We start from the raw sequence: 18,622 nt of genomic DNA, 5'->3' as shown, positions 1-18,622 counted from the left end.
CTTATTATTAAAAATAAAATAAAATTTGTTTTAAAAACTAAAATCACTATAAATTTACCTAAAAACAATTTAAACAAAAAAATTTGTATCTACTTCGATTAATAACCTTATATTCATACATACAATATCATTCATCTTCGTGTCCCCAAACTAAGAGTAAGAGATCGAAATTTGGACCCGTCTTGTCCGTTATCCATGTCTCATCGTTAGTGTTTCATACAAAATAACTCAAAATTATTTTTTATTATTTTTATCATCCAATTTGGGGAAGACGAGGGCGCCAACGTTGAAAGACGTTAACAAACGGCACACACAACGGACGTTAACTGACGGCAAAAGGCAACAATCTGTTTGATGTTTTAATTTGGAAGAACAAGTGGGAGTGGTGCGGTGACCGTTGGTGGAGGAAGTGGAGGATGTTCGAGGGTAGTTTAGTCTTTTGAATGACCTCGTGGTTTGCTCTTAACGGTAGGGAAAAAATGTAGCTTATTTTTTTTATGGGCAAAATCTCTCAAAATTATCAATCTTCATTGGTGAGTAACCAACAAATTAGTAACCACTTCAAACACAAACAACAATCAAATCAAAACTTTTGTTTTGGTAAGTAATCGAATCAATACTTATTATCAGACAAATTCCAAATTTCAATTCAAAATTTTCTTTTTAAAATCCTGTCAAAATCTCTCAAATTTATTAATACTCATCCCAAATTAATTAAAAAAGTAAAAAAGATAATTTCCTATCTAAATTTTAGTTTCATTTCAAAATCTCATTCATAATAGTTAAAAAATTTAAACACTTATTTATAAATTAATTATCGTCTAAATTTTTAGTTAAAGATAGAAAAAAATTATTATTTTATCTATAAATCTTAAAACTTTAAAATTTTTATCATTTTTCCTCTTTAAGTTTTAAAAATTAACACTTCAACTCATTCTCAAAGTTTGAAAAGTTTAGATTTAACTGTTCTATCTCTGACTATAAAAGACGATTAAATCTAAACTTTTTAAACTTTAAAGGTAGATTGAAATGTTATTTTTTAAAACTTATAAGAAAGAAATAATAAAAATTTTAAAATTTTAAAATTTATAATTTATATAACAATTTTACCCACTACCTTTAACAAAGATTTGGATGATAATTAATTTATAAATTGATATTTAAATTGATATTTAAATTTTTATCCACCGCATCACATATGTGACTAAGATCGGCTAAAATTTGGGTGGGAAAGTGTCCTTCTCCTACTAAAAAATTAGAAACTTCTATCAACAATCAAATCAAAACTTATGATGGGAAATAATCTCAAATTCTGTTAGTAATTGTTTTTCTAAAAAACCTTCCCTGCTTTGGGCAAAATTTCTAATTTATCAATGTTGATCTGTAAGTCATCCGAATGATTCATCAATGCGTGATCGGTTTCTTTTGAGTTTGATTGCTTTGTTCTAATTAGTTTCTTGTTTTTTTTTTCGAGAAATGAAACCCTAGACTAATTTGATTTCTAGTTCTTCTGGGGAGATTCATAGGTAAGGTTATTGGAAAATGAAGGTGTTAAATGGGTTGTATAGTTCGAGAAACCTCAAGTTTCGTGGGGTTTTTAATGGAATCTGTAGCTTGGTTTTGTTTTTCTTGTTTTACAACCACTTAGATGTGATGAAAAACCCAATTTTAAGGCAATCTTCATCGTTTATTGCTCATAGTATGACTCGAAACCCTGTCATGAACAATGGGTTGAATCGGTTTTCGGTAATTCATTGGAAAACAATAAAAATCAATGACAATTCATTAAGTTTAGCTAACAAATTGACTGCAGGCGATCCTGCTTCGTGTACTGGATTGATTGATCATAAGGGTTTTGCTAACAAGTGTGAGTTCTTGAAAGTGAACCCGACATGTTCATCAGAAGGGTTCTTTGATTACATTAAGTTTTTGTATTGTGTTTGTGGAGGATTTACTCTTTTTGGTTATACAGTATTGCTTATTTGGTTGGTTGTATTGTTTTATCTCTTGGGTAACACTGCGGCAGATTATTTTTGTTGTTCATTGGAGAAGCTTTCAAGTTTGCTGAGGCTACCTCCAACTGTTGCTGGAGTTACGCTCCTTCCTCTTGGCAATGGAGCGCCGGATGTTTTTGCAAGTATAGCTGCTTTTATGGGGACTAACACTGGTAAAGTTGGACTTAACAGTGTGTTGGGTGGTGCAGTGTTTGTTACTTCTATTGTTGTCGGGACTGTTTCACTGTGTGTTGCAGAGAAGGGAGTTCAGATTGATAGGAAATGTTTTATCAGGGATGTTGGTTTCTTTCTCTTTACACTTGTGTGCTTGTTGATGATTCTAGTTCTCGGAAAAGTGAGTATTGGAGTGGCTCTTACATTTGTGTCAGTCTATGTGGTTTATGCATTTTCGGTAGCTGCAAATGAGATTTTGAGGAAACATGCACAGCAGTTGAAATTGGATGTTGTTACTCCCCTTCTTCCTGTCAGAGGACATGTATTCTCTCAAGGAGGAGAAGAGGTTTTTTCAGTCTACAATTCTTTGCTTGACCTTGATATGGAAGATGATCCACCAAAACTCCACCCCTCCTTACCTCAGTGGATGTGGGTTTCAAATGTGGCAATATATTTGAACCATTATTTGAGAGCCGGTGAGTTTGATAATGAAAAACCATGGGGCTGGACTGTTGAGGCAACTCAAAACAGCCATTCATCTTGTTCAAGGTCGAAAATAACTTCATTGTTGGAGTTGCCATTGACAGTGCCAAGACGTTTAACAATTCCATCAGTTGAGGAGGAAATGTGGTCAAAGCCATATGCTGTTGCCAGTGCTTTTTTGGCACCGATTCTCCTGGCATTTCTGTGGAGTAATGGAGACAATTCAAGTTCTCAAATGGTTGCATATTTTATTGGTGGTGCTATTGGTTGTTCACTTGGTGCACTTGCTTATCTTTTCACTGTATCAGATCACCCACCTCAGAATTACTTAATTTTCTGGGTTCTAGGTGGATTTGTTATGAGTATTGTGTGGTTTTACATGATTGCCAACGAGATTGTTGCGTTGCTGGTGGCATTTGGTATGATCTTTGGAATCAATCCCTCCATCCTTGGTTTAACTGTATTGGCATGGGGTAACTCAATGGGTGATTTGGTGTCAAATGTTGTGCTGGCGATGAATGGTGGCGATGGTGTACAGATTGCTTTTTCTGGATGCTATGCGGGTCCTATGTTCAACACACTTGTTGGATTGGGTATATCAATGCTACTTGGAGCCTGGTCAAACAAACCAGCCTCATATGTGATCCCCCAGGACCAGAGCTTGTTTTACGCAATGGCATTCCTCATGTCTGGACTAATGTGGGCACTTCTTGTTTTACCTCTGAATGACATGCGCCCAAGTAAATTGTTGGGAGCAGGCCTTATTACCCTCTATCTGATATTTCTTTCTCTCAGGATACTTGGGGCTTCGGGATTAATATCAGTGGCTAGTTTGAATTGACCTTCTCTCTTGATCAAGTAAATAGGCATGGAGAATGTAAGATGCGAGACATGAGTCTCAAAATCGATTCCCTGATCAGTACGCATTTCTAACAAGGCAATGATGTTGCATTAGCAGAAAAAGATATTGCTGTAACTGAAGGCATATATTGTATATGTACATTTTAATGGGTAATAATATCTGGAGGTATCGAATTATTATTTCTTTAATTAAAAAGATTAAATTTTCTATTAAATTTACTAAATTAATTATATTGATTTCAAAACAAAATAAAACAAATAATACAATCAATTCATTTAATAAAAAATATTGATAATCTGGTCTTTTTATAGATTCATTTGGAGGTTTGGTTTCGTCAATAAAAAAATTTGAAAGTTCAAACTTTCAAATAAAAAACAAAATTCAGTGTCTTTAAGAAAAAAATGATAGTTCCATACCTTTATATTCTATTATCTCACATTTTAATTGTCCTACTCTATATTCAGTTTTGGTCTTTGTTTGATCAATTTGAGATTGCATTATTGTAGGAAGTTTTGTTTTCTTTATTGCATAGTGAACACCATTTTCACTTGTCCGCAAGGCTGAATTCCAGCTACAATTATGAGCCCCTCAACGTGTCAGTTTGCATAAACTATAAGGCAGGCCAGAAGATTTGGCCTAGAGCGTAAGGCACACTGAATAATAAGTGTTAAAAATAGTTAGGCAGAAAGATGTGGGCAGAGAAGACCACTTGAGCAATGAACAAAACATGGATGATTTGGCCACCAACAAGGCCTGGCGACAAGAAATGGTGAAGCAGGGCAATAAATATTTGAGAAATGGGTGTTCAACCATGGTTTAAAAAACTGGCATGGACCAGTTGGTAGAAAAAATTGATTGTTATGACTCATGCCAAGACTTATCCATCAATTTAAAGCAAGTACATGTTTATTTTTATATTAAAAAATTTTATATTATATATTTAATAATTTATTATATAAATGGTTTTAAATATTATTTTTATATTAATTTAAATAGTTAATCATTATCATCATCAGTTAAATGATCTAGCTATCAATTAAATCAAATTATTTTTTTTATTGAATTGACATTTAATTCATTCTTAAAAAACATTAAATTTAACAAAATTAACACTCACTAAAGATTTAATTTAAAATAAATCACTCTTATCCCACAAAGTGGGATAATCCCCGTCCCCTCCCATCCTTGTTACAAGGATTAGGAGAATAATTCTTATCTCTAGGCCATAAGAATAATTCTTTCTCATCTTTTGCTTAACCCCTCTTAAGAATGATATTTGATAAATAATTAAAAATTTAGTAAATATTTTTATAACTTACACTACAAAAAGAAAAAAGGCACGGGGCAAAGGGGTATGGGATGAGGATATGAATATATCCTGCCCTTCCTCATCCCACCATGTCCTTATTTTTAAGGTTATTATTGTTTTCATCTCAATTTTTATTCTGTATGGGACAAGCGGACGGAGACCCTACTTGTTGGGTCAAAATGCTGTTTCTATGCAGCAACAGATAAATAGTCAATACAAATTTTGGATGCTTGATTATCTCAAGGATCAAATATTAGACATTCTACTTACTCAAAAAAAAAAAAGGTAAGACATTCTGACTCCATCAGCAAATAATTTTATACGAAAAAAAAAAAAGAGAAAAGAATTTTTTTCTAAATCCTAAACCTTGATTCGAAACTTTGCAGGAAAAAAAATCTCGTAAAAATTTTCCTCCAGAATCCTTGTGAGTGACTGTGAACTAAAAAATAGAAAACAAAAACAACAAAAGAATCCTAGCTGGTTCCTATGCGAAGTCCACAAAGATCAAGAAGTGTGTGTGTGAGAGGGACCAAAACCAGATGCATTAACTGAGAAGTTGAAGAGAGTAAAATGTTTTTTGTGTCTTACACAACTCAGTCACGTGTGTTCTCTGCAATTTTGCAGAAGCATCCGTCCTTTTTAAGCTTCTGCCACAACGTTTCACTTCTCTCACAAACTCAGCTTTCAACAACTCTTTTTTTAGTATGGTCTTTATTACTTGCTCCCTCTTCCACGGCCCACATTGCTTTCATTCATTCATTTCTTCTTTTCACACACATCCACCCTTTGCCTAGTTCACGTACTACACAACACAAAACTCTTTTGACTTCACCAGTCTTTGCATGAACTCTTATTTGTGAAGAGACAAACTAGAAAAAGACTGGTTTTTTTTCTTTTAGTTTTAGTGATGGATTGTGCAGGTGGGTCTACATTGGAGGAGCCACCAAAGAGTCCAAGGTCTCCACCTACTTGTGGGGATTTGTATGGCAAGAGGAGACAGATGGTCAGGGTTCAAGTTTTGGAGAGAGAGATTGGTCTGCTTCAGGTCAGTTTTTTCTTGTTTTTTTTTTAAGTGATTCCAATGTTTAGTCTTTTGGTGGGTCATTTGTTTAGAATGAAAAGGGTTTGATTGACAGTGTTAATTTTGGAATTTTTTTTAGCCTGTTTGTATTGTTGATTGCTTAAATAATTTTGATTCAAGGCAAAATCTTTAATCCTTTAATCCCAAATTATGTGTACTTCGTAGGGTAAATGATTCCTGAGCTGAATTACTGATTTTGTTTTTAGCCTTAGATTTACATGGCACATTGAGTTAGTAATTCTTGTTACTGCCTCTATTATGCATAATTTTTTTCTAATTTGACTATTAAGCATGCTTTGATTAGGAGCTAGAGACTAGTGGCAAAAGCACATTTCCTTGCATGTTCTGCTTGGTGAAAATACCTGTATTTTTTAAATGATAGATTGAATTGACTGTATCTGTATGTACTGTATTTTTATGAAGAGAAACTGTATGATAAAAGTCAATGTAAATATGCGTATACTTATAGAGACTTGTTCAAGCAGGAGGAGTTGAAAACTGTTGAAGATCTTCAGCTAGCCTCTAGATGCTGCAAAGAGTATGTATGGTTTCTTTACTGTCCTATGCAAAATATAGGCAAATCATCATGATGTTGCTTATTACATCCATCTTTATCCCATTTGATCTTTAACTTTTAATGGCAGGGTTGATGAGTTTGTAAGGGCCAAACTTGATCCTTTAATCACTATGTATGGCCATTGAAGATAACCCCATTTTTCCGTTTTGTATGATATGATTTCTGATGTAAAACCCACTTCACTAACACTGGATTATCATTTTTTGTTAAATCAGAAATCAGGAAACGCGTAAATCCAAGCCCTTCTGGAAGAGAATCTGGTACTCAACTCTCTTTTATTTCATTTGTTTTCTCTGATCCTGGTTTAAGTTATAATCACCCTGGCATTTACACCAAAAGTTAGGTTTGAAGAACAATATTTTAGCAAAATAAATCTGTGACATTGCAAGAACACCGTTTGTAGTCATTAATGACAAATTCTCTAGTCTTTGCTTGTAGAAGAAAGTGCCCTTGAACCTTAGGATTGCCTCATATAAGACCAATGTCTCTATGATGCTTATCTCACTTGTAAATATTCTTCTTATAGGATTAAGTCTTTTTAATGATACGCTGCATTGTAAATTGTTCCACCGTATACTACTTGCCACTGTCGAAAGAAATCAAACACAGTAGTATAATGAAGAATGTGAAAGTTAATGGGATGCACTAATTCTGAGCAGGGGAAAATTTTACTCCAATCTTCTGAGGATTTGTTGCTGTTGTGGTTGCCTGCATCATCTACAAACACAAACCTGCTGTGGCACATGCTCGGTGTCATGTTGCTCACCATGTCCATATCCCAGTTGCTGCTCGTGCTTTGTAAAAGTCAAGTGTCAAAGCTGCTGCAATTTTACAGGACTCTCATGTCTACACAATGCTTGCTGCTGTTTCAACTCATCAACTTATAAGTGTAATAAGGTGAATCTTTGTTCTAATTTTGGAAAATCCTGTCATAAAACTTGCTGCTTATAGTTATCTAAGAAGTTATGCCGTTTTATCCTTTTCAACTTCTGATATAATTAAATTGTAGTTAGCACCAATGTTGGCCAAGATGATGGAAACTTTCAGCTATGTTATTTATGAATCGTTTTCATAGACTTCAGTCAATGTGTGGCTATATGGAATAACAAATACGACTCTTAGTGCAACATTAGCAAGGTTATACATGAATTGTGGTTTCTAGATTGCATTTGTAAGTTGTCTTTTTTCTGGTGGAAATGCTGTCGTAGTGAAATTGTTTGGCAGGAAGTAAACAGAGGAAAGTAAAAAGGGAAGGGAAATTGAGATGGATATATAGTAACTTCCATTACAAAGTGTTTCCATTATTAAGTTATTATTATATATGGAAAATTTGACAGTTTGTGTTTTCGGGTTATATTCTTATCATGTTAGTTTGGGTTTTGGGTCAAAAACTTTCAACCCATATCTAATCCAAATTAAAATCTCATCGAAATCTTCCAATCCAAATTCATTTTGAATTACATTCAAGTTGACTTTACACAATTTGAATTATCTTGAAATCATCTATTCTTCAAATTAGTAAGAGTAAAATTTTAACAAAATCAAAATTCTCATAGAAATCTTTTAATGTACAAAGTAGAGATGATAATCAAATTACAACTTTTATTTCCTCAGCCCCCCTAATGACAGAGAAAAACCTCTAGTTTATACAGTGTAGTGTTATGGTAAATGGACCTTGTAATTGAAAACAATGTTAGATATGAATGGTGTTGGTGAATTCATAGTCTTTTTTTGCTTTCAATTTTTTTGTTAATTTAAAATATTGTGAAAACAATTTTTATTAAATTAACATAAAAATATTTCAAACCAACACCACACTAAATCAATCACCCACATAATTTGATTGACGGGCCCACCGACATGGAGCTGATCTAAAACCCATTTCATGGGGCCCAAATATTAAAATAAACAAAAGAATCGAATCTCTTTATTTTCTGACCTTTTCATATGAATCTTCATTTTTCAAACCAAATTGGCAAATTCATCATTTTCTTTATTTGAGACTTTGGTGGCACTTCATTTTAAAATTAAAAGAAAAAGACTCATGAATGTAATCGATGGGAGAATGCTATTCCACACTGTTCTTTTCCTTAATAACACCCCACCTCTTAATTTAAAAAAATGAATTTTTCCCATCTTTTTATTCAAATTTTCTCATTAACTTTTAGGAATTGTAACATGTGCAAAAATATCAATAATTTTGAAATGATTTTTAAAATATTAATCAACAAGTGACGAACATGGGGTAACAATGGTTGAACTAGGGAGACAAAATACAAAATGAAAAAAATTTTGACGGCCACCATTGTCACCATAGACATCACTACCATTTGTCTCTGATTTATTTTGAGACAACTATTGATAAGATAAAGTTATAGAAAGACAAGAATAAATCAACAATTAGTAAAAGAGTTAGAATCTCATCAAGAAGGGGAAACTACAAAACAATTGAATTTTAAATATCTATCGAAACAAGAGATTTTTATCTCTTTTAACTATAAGTCAATCTAAACGATCTATTAATCCAATCTCATGAGATACAATAACAATCTTTTTAATATCGATCAATAAAATTGATAATGTGTTTTTATAATCATCTATTAGGTTGATCTACATGGTCGTAAAAAATATCATGATAATTTTGTAGGATTTGAGAGGAAATTTTCTATTTAATTGATTATTGGTTATTGCAAGTAGATAAAGAAATAAAGAAAAAGGCATGTATACTAATCCAATTACCTTTTCTTGACCATCACAACGCAAACTCTACAAATTGTCCAACTTCCACAAACTGAAAATTTGAGGGTGAAATGTATTTAGTTTAAGAAGAATTTTTCTTATCTTAATGATAATTATACATTTAGTTTAAGAAAGTCATTTTTGTGGGTAAGATTAGTAAAATTGTATTTTTTTTTAATATTACCATAAAAGTATAAAAGTAATTTAATTTATTATATTAATATACTTTTAACCTATAATTTAATGGAAGTTGCTTGCATAATCAAATGGATGGAAGGCAGGAAAATATCGTTTTTAAAGTTCCAGGGGCGGGAACGATAGTTAAGAAAAATGCTGGTGGCAAATTTGGCTCTGCTTATTATAAATGGAATAATGGAGTAAAAAACAATTTTATTTATTTATTTTGATTTTGATGACATGGATTTACAAGGCCCAATATTCTACAAAGCTTTCTCCATCTTGTCTTTGAACCAAACAAGAATTCAGAAAACCTCTCATGGCCATCTCCTTCTTCATCTTCCTCATCCTCTTTCTCACCCCAACTCTTCTCTCCGCCTCACCTTCATCAGACGCTCCACAAACCTTCATCATACACGTGTCAGAATCCCACAAGCCATCCCTCTTCTCCTCCCACCACCACTGGTACGCCTCTATCATTCATTCTCTGCCTCCCTCTCCCCAACACTCTTCCAAGATCCTTTACTCATACAACAAAGCCATCAATGGCTTCTCCGCTCATCTCACGGCCTTCCAGGCGGAAAAGTTGAAAGAACATCCTGGAATTCTGTCGGTAATACCTGACGAAAGTCGCCAGCTTCACACCACGCGTACTCATCACTTTCTTGGATTGTCCGATGACTCCGGGCTCTGGCCCAACTCAAACTACGCGGATGATGTTATAATCGGAGTTCTGGACACCGGAATATGGCCTGATCGTGGGAGTTTTTTCGATTTTGGATTGTCCAATGTTCCCGGAAAATGGAAAGGAATCTGTGAAACTGCTCCAGACTTTCCTGCTTCGGCTTGTAACGGGAAGATTATCGGAGCTAAAGCATTTTTTAAGGGGTACGAGGCTTCTCTGGGGAGACCTATGGATGAAACGAAGGAATCAAAATCTGCTAGGGATACAGAGGGGCATGGAACTCATACAGCTTCAACTGCTGCCGGAGGTTTGGTTTCTAATGCGAGTTTTTATGAGTATGCTTACGGTGAAGCTAGAGGTATGGCTATAAAGGCTCGGATTGCTGCGTATAAAATTTGTTGGAAACTTGGTTGTTTTGATTCTGATATACTTGCTGCAATGGACCAAGCTATTGCTGATGGTGTTGATGTGATTTCTTTATCTGTTGGGGCTACCGGTTTTGCTCCTCATTATGATCATGACTCCATAGCCATTGGCGCTTTTGGGGCGGTAAAAAATGGCGTTGTTGTTTCGTGTTCTGCCGGAAACTCTGGCCCTGGTCCCTATACTGCTGTGAACATTGCGCCTTGGATTTTGACTGTCGGTGCTTCAACGATTGATCGGGAGTTCCCTGCGGATGCAATTCTTGGAGACGGGACAGTTCTTGGTGGCGTCTCATTGTACTCTGGTGAGGCTTTACCTGATTTTAAGCTGCCTTTGATTGATGCTGGTGATTGTGGGAACAGATTTTGTTACATAGGAAGTCTGCAGCCTGAAAGAGTTCAAGGGAAAATTGTTGTTTGCTATAGAGGAGGGAATGCTAGAGTTGAAAAAGGAAGTGCTGTGAAACTTGCTGGTGGATTAGGCATGGTTTTGGCTAATACTGCTGAAAGTGGTGAAGAATTGATTGCAGATTCGCATCTTCTACCCGCCACAATGGTGGGGGAAATTGCAGGCAGAAAGATCAGAGCTTATCTCAAATTGAGTCAATTTCCAACAGCTACAATTAAGTTCTATGGCACTGTGATCAGTCCTTCGCCGCCTGCTCCAAAAGTTGCAGCCTTCTCAAGCCGAGGTCCAAACCATTTGACACCAGAGATTCTGAAGCCTGATGTCATTGCTCCTGGCGTTAATATCTTGGCTGCTTGGACTGGTTCAAATGGACCAACTGACCTAGACATTGATCCTAGAAGAGTTGATTTCAACATTATTTCAGGTACCTCAATGTCTTGTCCTCATGTCAGCGGACTTGCTGCGTTGCTCCGGAAGGCATATCCAAATTGGTCGCCTGCTGCAATCAAATCTGCTTTGATGACAACCGCTTATAACCTGGACAATTCAGGGGAAAATATTAAGGATCTTGCTAGTGGTCAAGAATCAACACCGTTTATCCATGGTGCTGGCCATGTTGATCCTAACAGAGCTCTCAATCCCGGATTGGTGTATGATATTGACGGAAGTGACTATGTTTCATTTCTTTGCTCAATTGGTTATGATGCTAAAAGAATTTCGGTTTTTGTTCGAGAGCCTGTCAGCCCAGATACATGTTCAGGCAAATTAGCTAATCCAGGAGAACTCAATTATCCATCATTCTCCGTTGTTTTTGAGTCCAACACTGATGTCGTGACATACAAGAGAGTGGTGAAGAATGTTGGGAATTTAGCTGATGCTGTTTATGAGGTTGAAATAAAGTCTCCACCTAATGTTGCAGTCATTGTGTCTCCTCAAAAGCTTGTGTTCAGTGCAGAAAAGCAAAGTCTTTCATATTTAGTAACATTCTCTGGTATTGGTTTGGGTGGAGCTGGTGTTAACTCACAAAAGTTTGGAGCCATTGAATGGAGTGATGGAGTTCACCATGTGAGGAGCCCCATTGCAGTTAGATGGAAGAGCCAAGGTTCAGTTGACTCCATGTAATTTGGGACGCTTTCAGGCTTTCTAAGCCTCTTGTTCACTTAATGCACACTGAAGATAGGCAAAACTACTTATATAATATTTCTTTTTTCTTCAATGAAGTAGCCAAGAATGGCAACAATTCTGGGAGAAATCTGAAATTTGTAGTAGTGAGTAGTGTAAATTAATTGAAGTAATAAATTTCCTTAAAAAGGTGTTGAAGCCCTTAGTGTTGACTTTATCTAGAGTTTTAAAGTCAAGACCTAGTCAGTAGGTTTATGGCATAGTAATTATGATTATAATCTGATAGGGAAAACATTTCAACACCGACGCTTTGGCCGAGTGGTTAAGGCGTGTGCCTGCTAAGTACATGGGGTTTCCCCGCGAGAGTTCGAATCTCTCAGGCGTCGATTCTTTTTCAATTTTTTTTTAGCTCAAACCTAAACAGACAAACGGGGCGAGGCGAGTCTTCAGCCATGGGCTATGCAGTGAAGCCTAGATGATGTCCAATTTCTTTTTCGGTGGTGCCTTTATTTAATTTTTTATATATACCCTGATCCGTATGAAAAAAGGGAAATCTCTAGGCTGTATTATGCCATAATTTGAATTAGTTGAAGTTGATAAGGGACGTAGAGTCAAAAAAGGATCTTTCTGAACAATCAAGCAAAATCCCACTAGCATAAAGACGTCAAAATTCTCTCTTACCCGACCAACTCTGCAATCTTCGCTGGTGGCAACTGTGTAACTCTATTATGAATTCAAAATGGTCCATAGTGATGAAGAGACACTGACAAAGGTAAAGAGGCAAGGCAAGCAAAGCTAATTAAATAAAATCAATCTACAAAATATATCATCTTCTTACCTCTTTGACTAATAATCCAGTCTTTGTAATGTTGTGTTTACATAATTTACCACATATTTTTCAAGTTTTTTATCTACAAAAATGGATAAATTATAAGGGCTAATTTACCATTCACATTTTCTCTCCGATAAATTTCATAAAAACTTGTTTTCATTTATCCTCTAGTTTTGTCAGTGAGATTGGTTAACCCACATGTTACTATCATAAAAAAAATCAAAATACTTTCTATTAACCTTATAAGTTTATTGAAACTAAATAATAATTTAGACCCAAAACTTTATTAGATATATCTTTTATTGGGTTTATTTTAAATTTTTATATAAAATTAAAAAAAAAAAACCACTAGAACTAATCAAGTATTAACTCAATCAAATCACACTTAAAGTGTAATCTAACTATAACAAATCATCAAAACTATAATTTCAATCAGATCACATCTAGAAGTATTATTTTAGCCATATGAAATAGTATAGTTTAAAGTTTTAATTTATCCCATTAAAGATGAATTCGACACAAACTAAATTTATATATAATTCTATTTTAATTCGACATATATCTAATTTTAGCCATTTATGTAACTGCTGCCATCAAATTATAGTAATGGGTGCACATGCAGGAGCGGGCTTCTCAATCTTCTTAATTAATTTCTTACCAAACCTAGAAGTTCTCACACCCGTATATACAATTAATTAAAAATAATATATTAATTAATTCTTTACCATAATTAATTAATTAATTAATAATATATTAAAAATAATAAAAATTTATCTATTTTTTATTTAAAAAATTAATAATTTTTTAAAGATTAAATATTAAAATATTACATTTTCCTCCTATATCTTCTAGCTCTCTCCCTCCAATGATTAAAAATAAAATATACAAGTATAAAGTGACAATGAAACATAAAAAAAATAAGGTAGAATAACAATTAAATATAAGAAATCAATGAAAAAAAGGATATTAATATATATTTTTTGAAAATTAAAATTAAAAAATTAAGGATTCTCCTTGAACATGTAGAGTTTTAATACACTTATTTAATGCATGGCGTAATTTTGTGTGCATAATAAATAACATTAATTATAAATAATAATAATATTATTAAATAAATTAGCAAAAATATTAATATAAATAAGTATATATTTTATGTATGTTATTATGTAATTAGATATTTTTAAATTAAGAATAAATTAATATTTAATTATATAATTATATATATAAGTATATACCCGTATAAAATTGCTATAAATATAATGTATTAAGTTTAAAATTGCCAAACACCGCTCTTCTCATTTCTCAACAGATCTTGATTACAATGGCACAGGACCCTCAAACCAAGCCTGCCACGGCCGCCCACTAGTCTCCAACCCGCCGAAGAATAATCCTGAGAAGGCGCCGAAAACCGCCGGTGATTATCCTGGGAAGGAGCACCACTGACAAGCCAAAAAGAGGGATGCTTATAGTGAGAATGATGAGGAGGATGAGGCTCCGGTGGCTGAAGTTGCATTACCTTCGAATGATGAAGAAACTGAAGCAATATTATCGAGACATGGTTAAAGATCTGAGGGACGCAAGTGCAAGTTCAGAAATGTTTCAACAACGAGCTTTAGCGGAGGCGAGCTTCACTTCTCTAGTTTTTCCTTTCGCCGCCTTCTCTTCTGCCCCCGTGGCCGGAGTAGCTTCAGATCGTGGTAGAGTTCATGTAAACTCTATGCAAATAAACAAATTCTGAAATAAAAATATGGTTTATTTTTAATTTTAATTGCCAAGCTTGTTGTTAGGGAAATATAGGCATCAAATTAATGCCTTCTTCCAAATTTCGTATTTGAGTTAATGCTAAAGAATTAGGGGGCGTTTGGTTTCAGTTTTTTAAGATTACTTTGGTAATTTATATATTATTCCCTTATTTAATTTGTTAGTAATAAAATATTATAGTAATCTTCTATTACCAATATTGACGTGGCTTACCACATTTAAAAATTATCAAAATAATCTTGATTTTATTATAATTATATTATTATTTATTAATTTTTTGAAACAAAAATAAATTTATTTTTAATTAATATGACAAATAATATAAAAATAATTTTAAAATAATTATATTCAAAGATATTTAAGTAAAATAATTTACTAGTAATTTTTTACTACTTTTAACCAAACACAATAATTATTTATACCTATCAAATTTTATCAAACATAGTAATTATTTATACTCAATAATTTTCTAAGTAATCTATCTTCAAGGTAATCTTTCTATTTTGGTAATAAAACATTACCCAAACCAAACACCCCTATATGTTTTTTTGTTATGGGATCATATGCTTAGATTAAATATATAAGTAAATGATCAAATATATGGATTCAAAATATCTAATTTTTTCTATAATAAAATTATGTATACATATTTTGAGTATAAAATATCATAAAGTAAATAAATTAAAGTATCCAGTTAGTATTCTTCCTCTTCCTAACTTAAATCATCGATCGGAGGTAACAGAGACTGTCGGAGATTGAAGAGTAAACCTTAAAAGAAAAAATTTTCAAAAGGGTTTTTTTTTTTTTAATCATTTATGTTAGATAGATTTCAGAAAAGTGGGTATGCTACAAATTAAACAATTTTAGAAGAAGAATAATTTATCGAATTGTGCCAACGAGTCCAAATTTTTCTCGATTAGGGCTACACAAGATAAACGATTTTGGGCCAACAAGAAAGCCTCTCAGCTTAATATGTGTAAACTTAATCCCATTTTACATTAAGAAATAGTAATAAAATTGGCTTAAGCACTTCTTCATCACTGAATAACTTGGAAATGCTTTAATGTTAGTGGGTAGATAACTTGACATGTTTTTGTGATTAGACATAGCTGTGCAATTAAAAAGGATTTGAAATTTCTACATTTTGGGAATGATAATTTTTTATACTCAACTAATTTAACTGTGATTACCAAAAGTTGCCTTAGATTAGATTGATAGAACTTTTACTTGTCCAAATAGAAAACCACTTCAAATCAAAATCAATAAAATTACGTGTATCTATTTCAAATATATAAATAAATATATATTTAACATTTATTATTATATAATTTAATGGTTTTGAATTAAAAATAAAGAAACACCGAATTATATGATGATATATATAAATATGTACTCAAAGTAAATATATATAATATTACTCAAACAAAAGTAGGAGAATTCAAATATGAGACTTTAACTATATTTGTAGTGTAATATAGTGGCAAATTTATGATTTTTGTCGATGGAGCCCTTCGTGATACCATTATTGTTTATCAATTAACAAATAAAAATTAAAAAAAAATCTTGAACAAATGAAATAATACCTTATCAGAAAGATGAAAAATATAAACAGAATAACATAACTAGTTTTTTAGATAAAAGGAAAAAAAACAATTTTTAAAAGAGTGAACTTCATCTTCTTATTTATCGGTATAACAAATATTGGAAATACGGTTAATTACAATTTAAACTTTTTTTATTTGATATTGTTATTGTTGTTATTGAGCTTCTTTTTAATGAGGTTTGATTAATTTCAATATCAATTATTCATCGTCATTAATTTTTATTGGACTTTTTTTTGGTCATTTATAATAATTGAATATTATAGTTATTAAATGAAAAAAGATAATATGGTAAATGTAATGAAAGTGATTGTTATTATAAAAAAAAAAAAAAAACCAAAAATATATATGAATTTTAAGAAAAGAGTTTGAGATAAAATGATTCAAAACGGTACGTATCAAGAATAATCTTATGGGGGACTTGTAAACCCCACTTTCACCACAATCCCACCCTTTTTTTTACTGCACCTGCACCACCCAACCCAAAATGTTTATCTTTTTCAAGATTCCAATTCACTTATGCATTTTCTCAAATAACCAATTCAAATTCTTAGAAAATTATTTTTTCTTTTTCAAATGTTCAACCACATGTAGCTAAATCTTATTTAAAAAGTCTCGCAACAAAATTTCAATTTTTTTTAATATGAAAAATGTATTCAAAATTTTAATATTACGTATACAAACTTATTTATATAATTTAATATAATAGTATCTAATTAAATAATTTTAAAATGAAAAAAATAAATAATTACATTACTTAATTAAAAGTTGTTTATCAGTTTGTATAAATAAATTAATAAAATTTATTTATATACATAATTTCATTTATCAAAATATATAAATACATATGTATATGTGTGACATTCAATATAAAAAAGGGAAAATAAATAAATAAAGACTTAAAAAATTACATAAATCAATCACCGACTTATGAATTTTATGGTGAGAAAAATGTTTGTGAAACAAAACAGTAAAGTGGCCGTACTTTGACACTTTCCCCTTGATGGTACGTTTTATCAAACAAGATTGGAAAATTGAAGATGAATGTGAATTAAAAATGACCAAAGGACTATTTCCCATTTAAAGTCTTCTATTATCTCAAGTTTTTATTTTTTAATTTTAATAATCTTATTTATGTATCGATAAATAATTAAAATTAGTAAAACTTTAACTCTTTAAAATCAAACAAGATTAGAAAATTAAAGATGAATGTGAAGAAAACTTTGCTTTCAATTTATTTGAAAATGTAATTCAATTTAGAGATATTTAATTATTTGTATTGTAATTATGTGTGAACTGATTTTGATTAATAATTTCCCTTTCACATCCTCCAAAATTAATCAAGAAATTTGGACGGTAAATCAATCCTATTGCCTGATGATGATGGTGATGATCACCAAAATCAGTGGGTCCCAACATCAATTTGTGGCTCATCTTAGGCCGGTTGGTCGTTCTACATTATAATGCATTTGGTGGACGGTGAAGTTTGGTACTGTTTGACTTTTCTTGTCAACCATCCTTGTCTTAAAAAAATAAAAAGCAAACAAACTGTTTTCCACCCAAACTTTGATGAAATAACTGTCTTAGCCTTACAAATTTGAAAAGTTCCTTTTCTCTCCCACATGGCAAGTCCACTTTTCAACTTTTAATGTAATTATTTATTTATATACCCTTTTGTAATAATTTTACTAAAAAATCCCCAGCTGATAAAGATGAAATTCTTAGTTTAAACTTCTGTTGCGTTTGTAAAATTTTGACTTATCTGATTACTGTATCTCAAGTTTATCTATCTAATAAATACGAACAGAGTTTCTAATTAAAAACAGTGATTATGAAATGGTAGTCATGCAAGCACAACATGGTTGGGAATTCCAGTGAAAATTTGAGGAATGTGAAACATTTATTTAGATGACTGCTAGCTGAAACATTTATGTAGTCATGAAGCCCCATCAGCGCACTCAACATGAGTGAACCAGCGAGGAAGACCACCATCTGATCTTGTCACATTTTGCTTTACTGGAAGCTGACGTCACGTCTCGACAGAATACCAGCCATAAATCAGACGAGAAAATACAAGATCAGATGGTCACCATGGAGAAAATATAAGTCATTTCCTCGATCAGCATTGCCGTTGCTGCTGGTCTTTCCTTCGTCTACACAGCTGCATGCTTCATACTTGGATCCCGTTTTGTTTTGTTTTACCGGAAGTTGACGTTATGTCTCAACAAAATACGCGCCGTAAATCGGAAGAGAAAGAACAAGCTCCAAAATGACAGTAGAAAAAAAAAAAAGTGGACAATTTTTTTTTTTGTATTATTAGGGATGTTATTGATATTAAACTTTTTATATATTATAATTTAAATTAAAAAAATAAACTTTGACTAAAACTATAAC

At 32.5% G+C, this 18,622-nt stretch overlaps 3 protein-coding genes and 1 non-coding gene across 5 annotated transcripts; all 4 read left to right on the top strand.

Annotated features, from left to right (window-relative positions):
* The first annotated feature begins 1,217 nt into the window (after positions 1 to 1,217).
* Positions 1,218 to 3,692, top strand: LOC123210144 (cation/calcium exchanger 4-like). Its single transcript, XM_044628368.1, has one exon. It carries the CDS (start codon positions 1,543 to 1,545, stop codon positions 3,490 to 3,492), a length of 1,950 nt encoding a protein of 649 aa, XP_044484303.1. The 5' UTR covers positions 1,218 to 1,542; the 3' UTR covers positions 3,493 to 3,692.
* A 1,649-nt stretch (positions 3,693 to 5,341) lies between these two features.
* On the top strand, positions 5,342 to 7,607 carry LOC123212210 (guanine nucleotide-binding protein subunit gamma 3-like). 2 transcript variants are annotated; one of them, XR_006501508.1, is made up of 5 exons: positions 5,342 to 5,867; positions 6,389 to 6,445; positions 6,548 to 6,592; positions 6,696 to 6,740; positions 7,140 to 7,607. XR_006501508.1 is itself a non-coding variant. In XM_044631285.1 (5 exons), exons 1-5 carry the CDS (start codon positions 5,730 to 5,732, stop codon positions 7,429 to 7,431), a joined length of 573 nt encoding a protein of 190 aa, XP_044487220.1. In that variant the 5' UTR covers positions 5,408 to 5,729; the 3' UTR covers positions 7,432 to 7,607. The 2 variants fall into 2 exon arrangements, 1 of the variants encoding a protein (XP_044487220.1); XM_044631285.1 differs by having other exon boundaries at positions 5,408 to 5,867; positions 6,389 to 6,441.
* Positions 7,608 to 9,643: 2,036 nt separating this feature from the next.
* On the top strand, positions 9,644 to 12,239 carry LOC123212017 (subtilisin-like protease SBT1.4). Its single transcript, XM_044631035.1, has one exon. The coding sequence runs from the start codon at positions 9,716 to 9,718 to the stop codon at positions 12,032 to 12,034; it is 2,319 nt and encodes a 772-aa protein (XP_044486970.1). The 5' UTR covers positions 9,644 to 9,715; the 3' UTR covers positions 12,035 to 12,239.
* A 99-nt stretch (positions 12,240 to 12,338) lies between these two features.
* TRNAS-GCU lies at positions 12,339 to 12,420 on the top strand. The gene has a single exon. It is a non-coding gene; the product is annotated as a tRNA-Ser (tRNA).
* The last annotated feature ends 6,202 nt before the right edge of the window (positions 12,421 to 18,622 follow it).

Source organism: Mangifera indica, chromosome 3 (genome assembly GCF_011075055.1).
Source record: "Mangifera indica cultivar Alphonso chromosome 3, CATAS_Mindica_2.1, whole genome shotgun sequence".
NCBI lineage: Eukaryota > Viridiplantae > Streptophyta > Magnoliopsida > Sapindales > Anacardiaceae > Mangifera > Mangifera indica.
Note: the sequence above shows the minus strand (reverse complement) of the source record. Positions and strands in the feature narration are given on the sequence as shown.

Excerpts from the sequence above, each read along its gene's own strand:
- LOC123210144 (XM_044628368.1), top strand. The coding sequence starts at position 1,543 with ATGAAGGTGTTAAATGGGTTGTATAGTTCGAGAAACCTCAAGTTTCGT.
- LOC123212210 (XM_044631285.1), top strand. The coding sequence starts at position 5,730 with ATGGATTGTGCAGGTGGGTCTACATTGGAGGAGCCACCAAAGAGTCCA. Across the intron at positions 5,868-6,388 it reads GAGAGATTGGTCTGCTTCAG|GAGGAGTTGAAAACTGTTGA; the intron begins GTCAGTTTTTTC and ends TTGTTCAAGCAG. Across the intron at positions 6,442-6,547 it reads GCCTCTAGATGCTGCAAAGA|GGTTGATGAGTTTGTAAGGG; the intron begins GTATGTATGGTT and ends TTTTAATGGCAG.
- LOC123212017 (XM_044631035.1), top strand. The coding sequence starts at position 9,716 with ATGGCCATCTCCTTCTTCATCTTCCTCATCCTCTTTCTCACCCCAACT.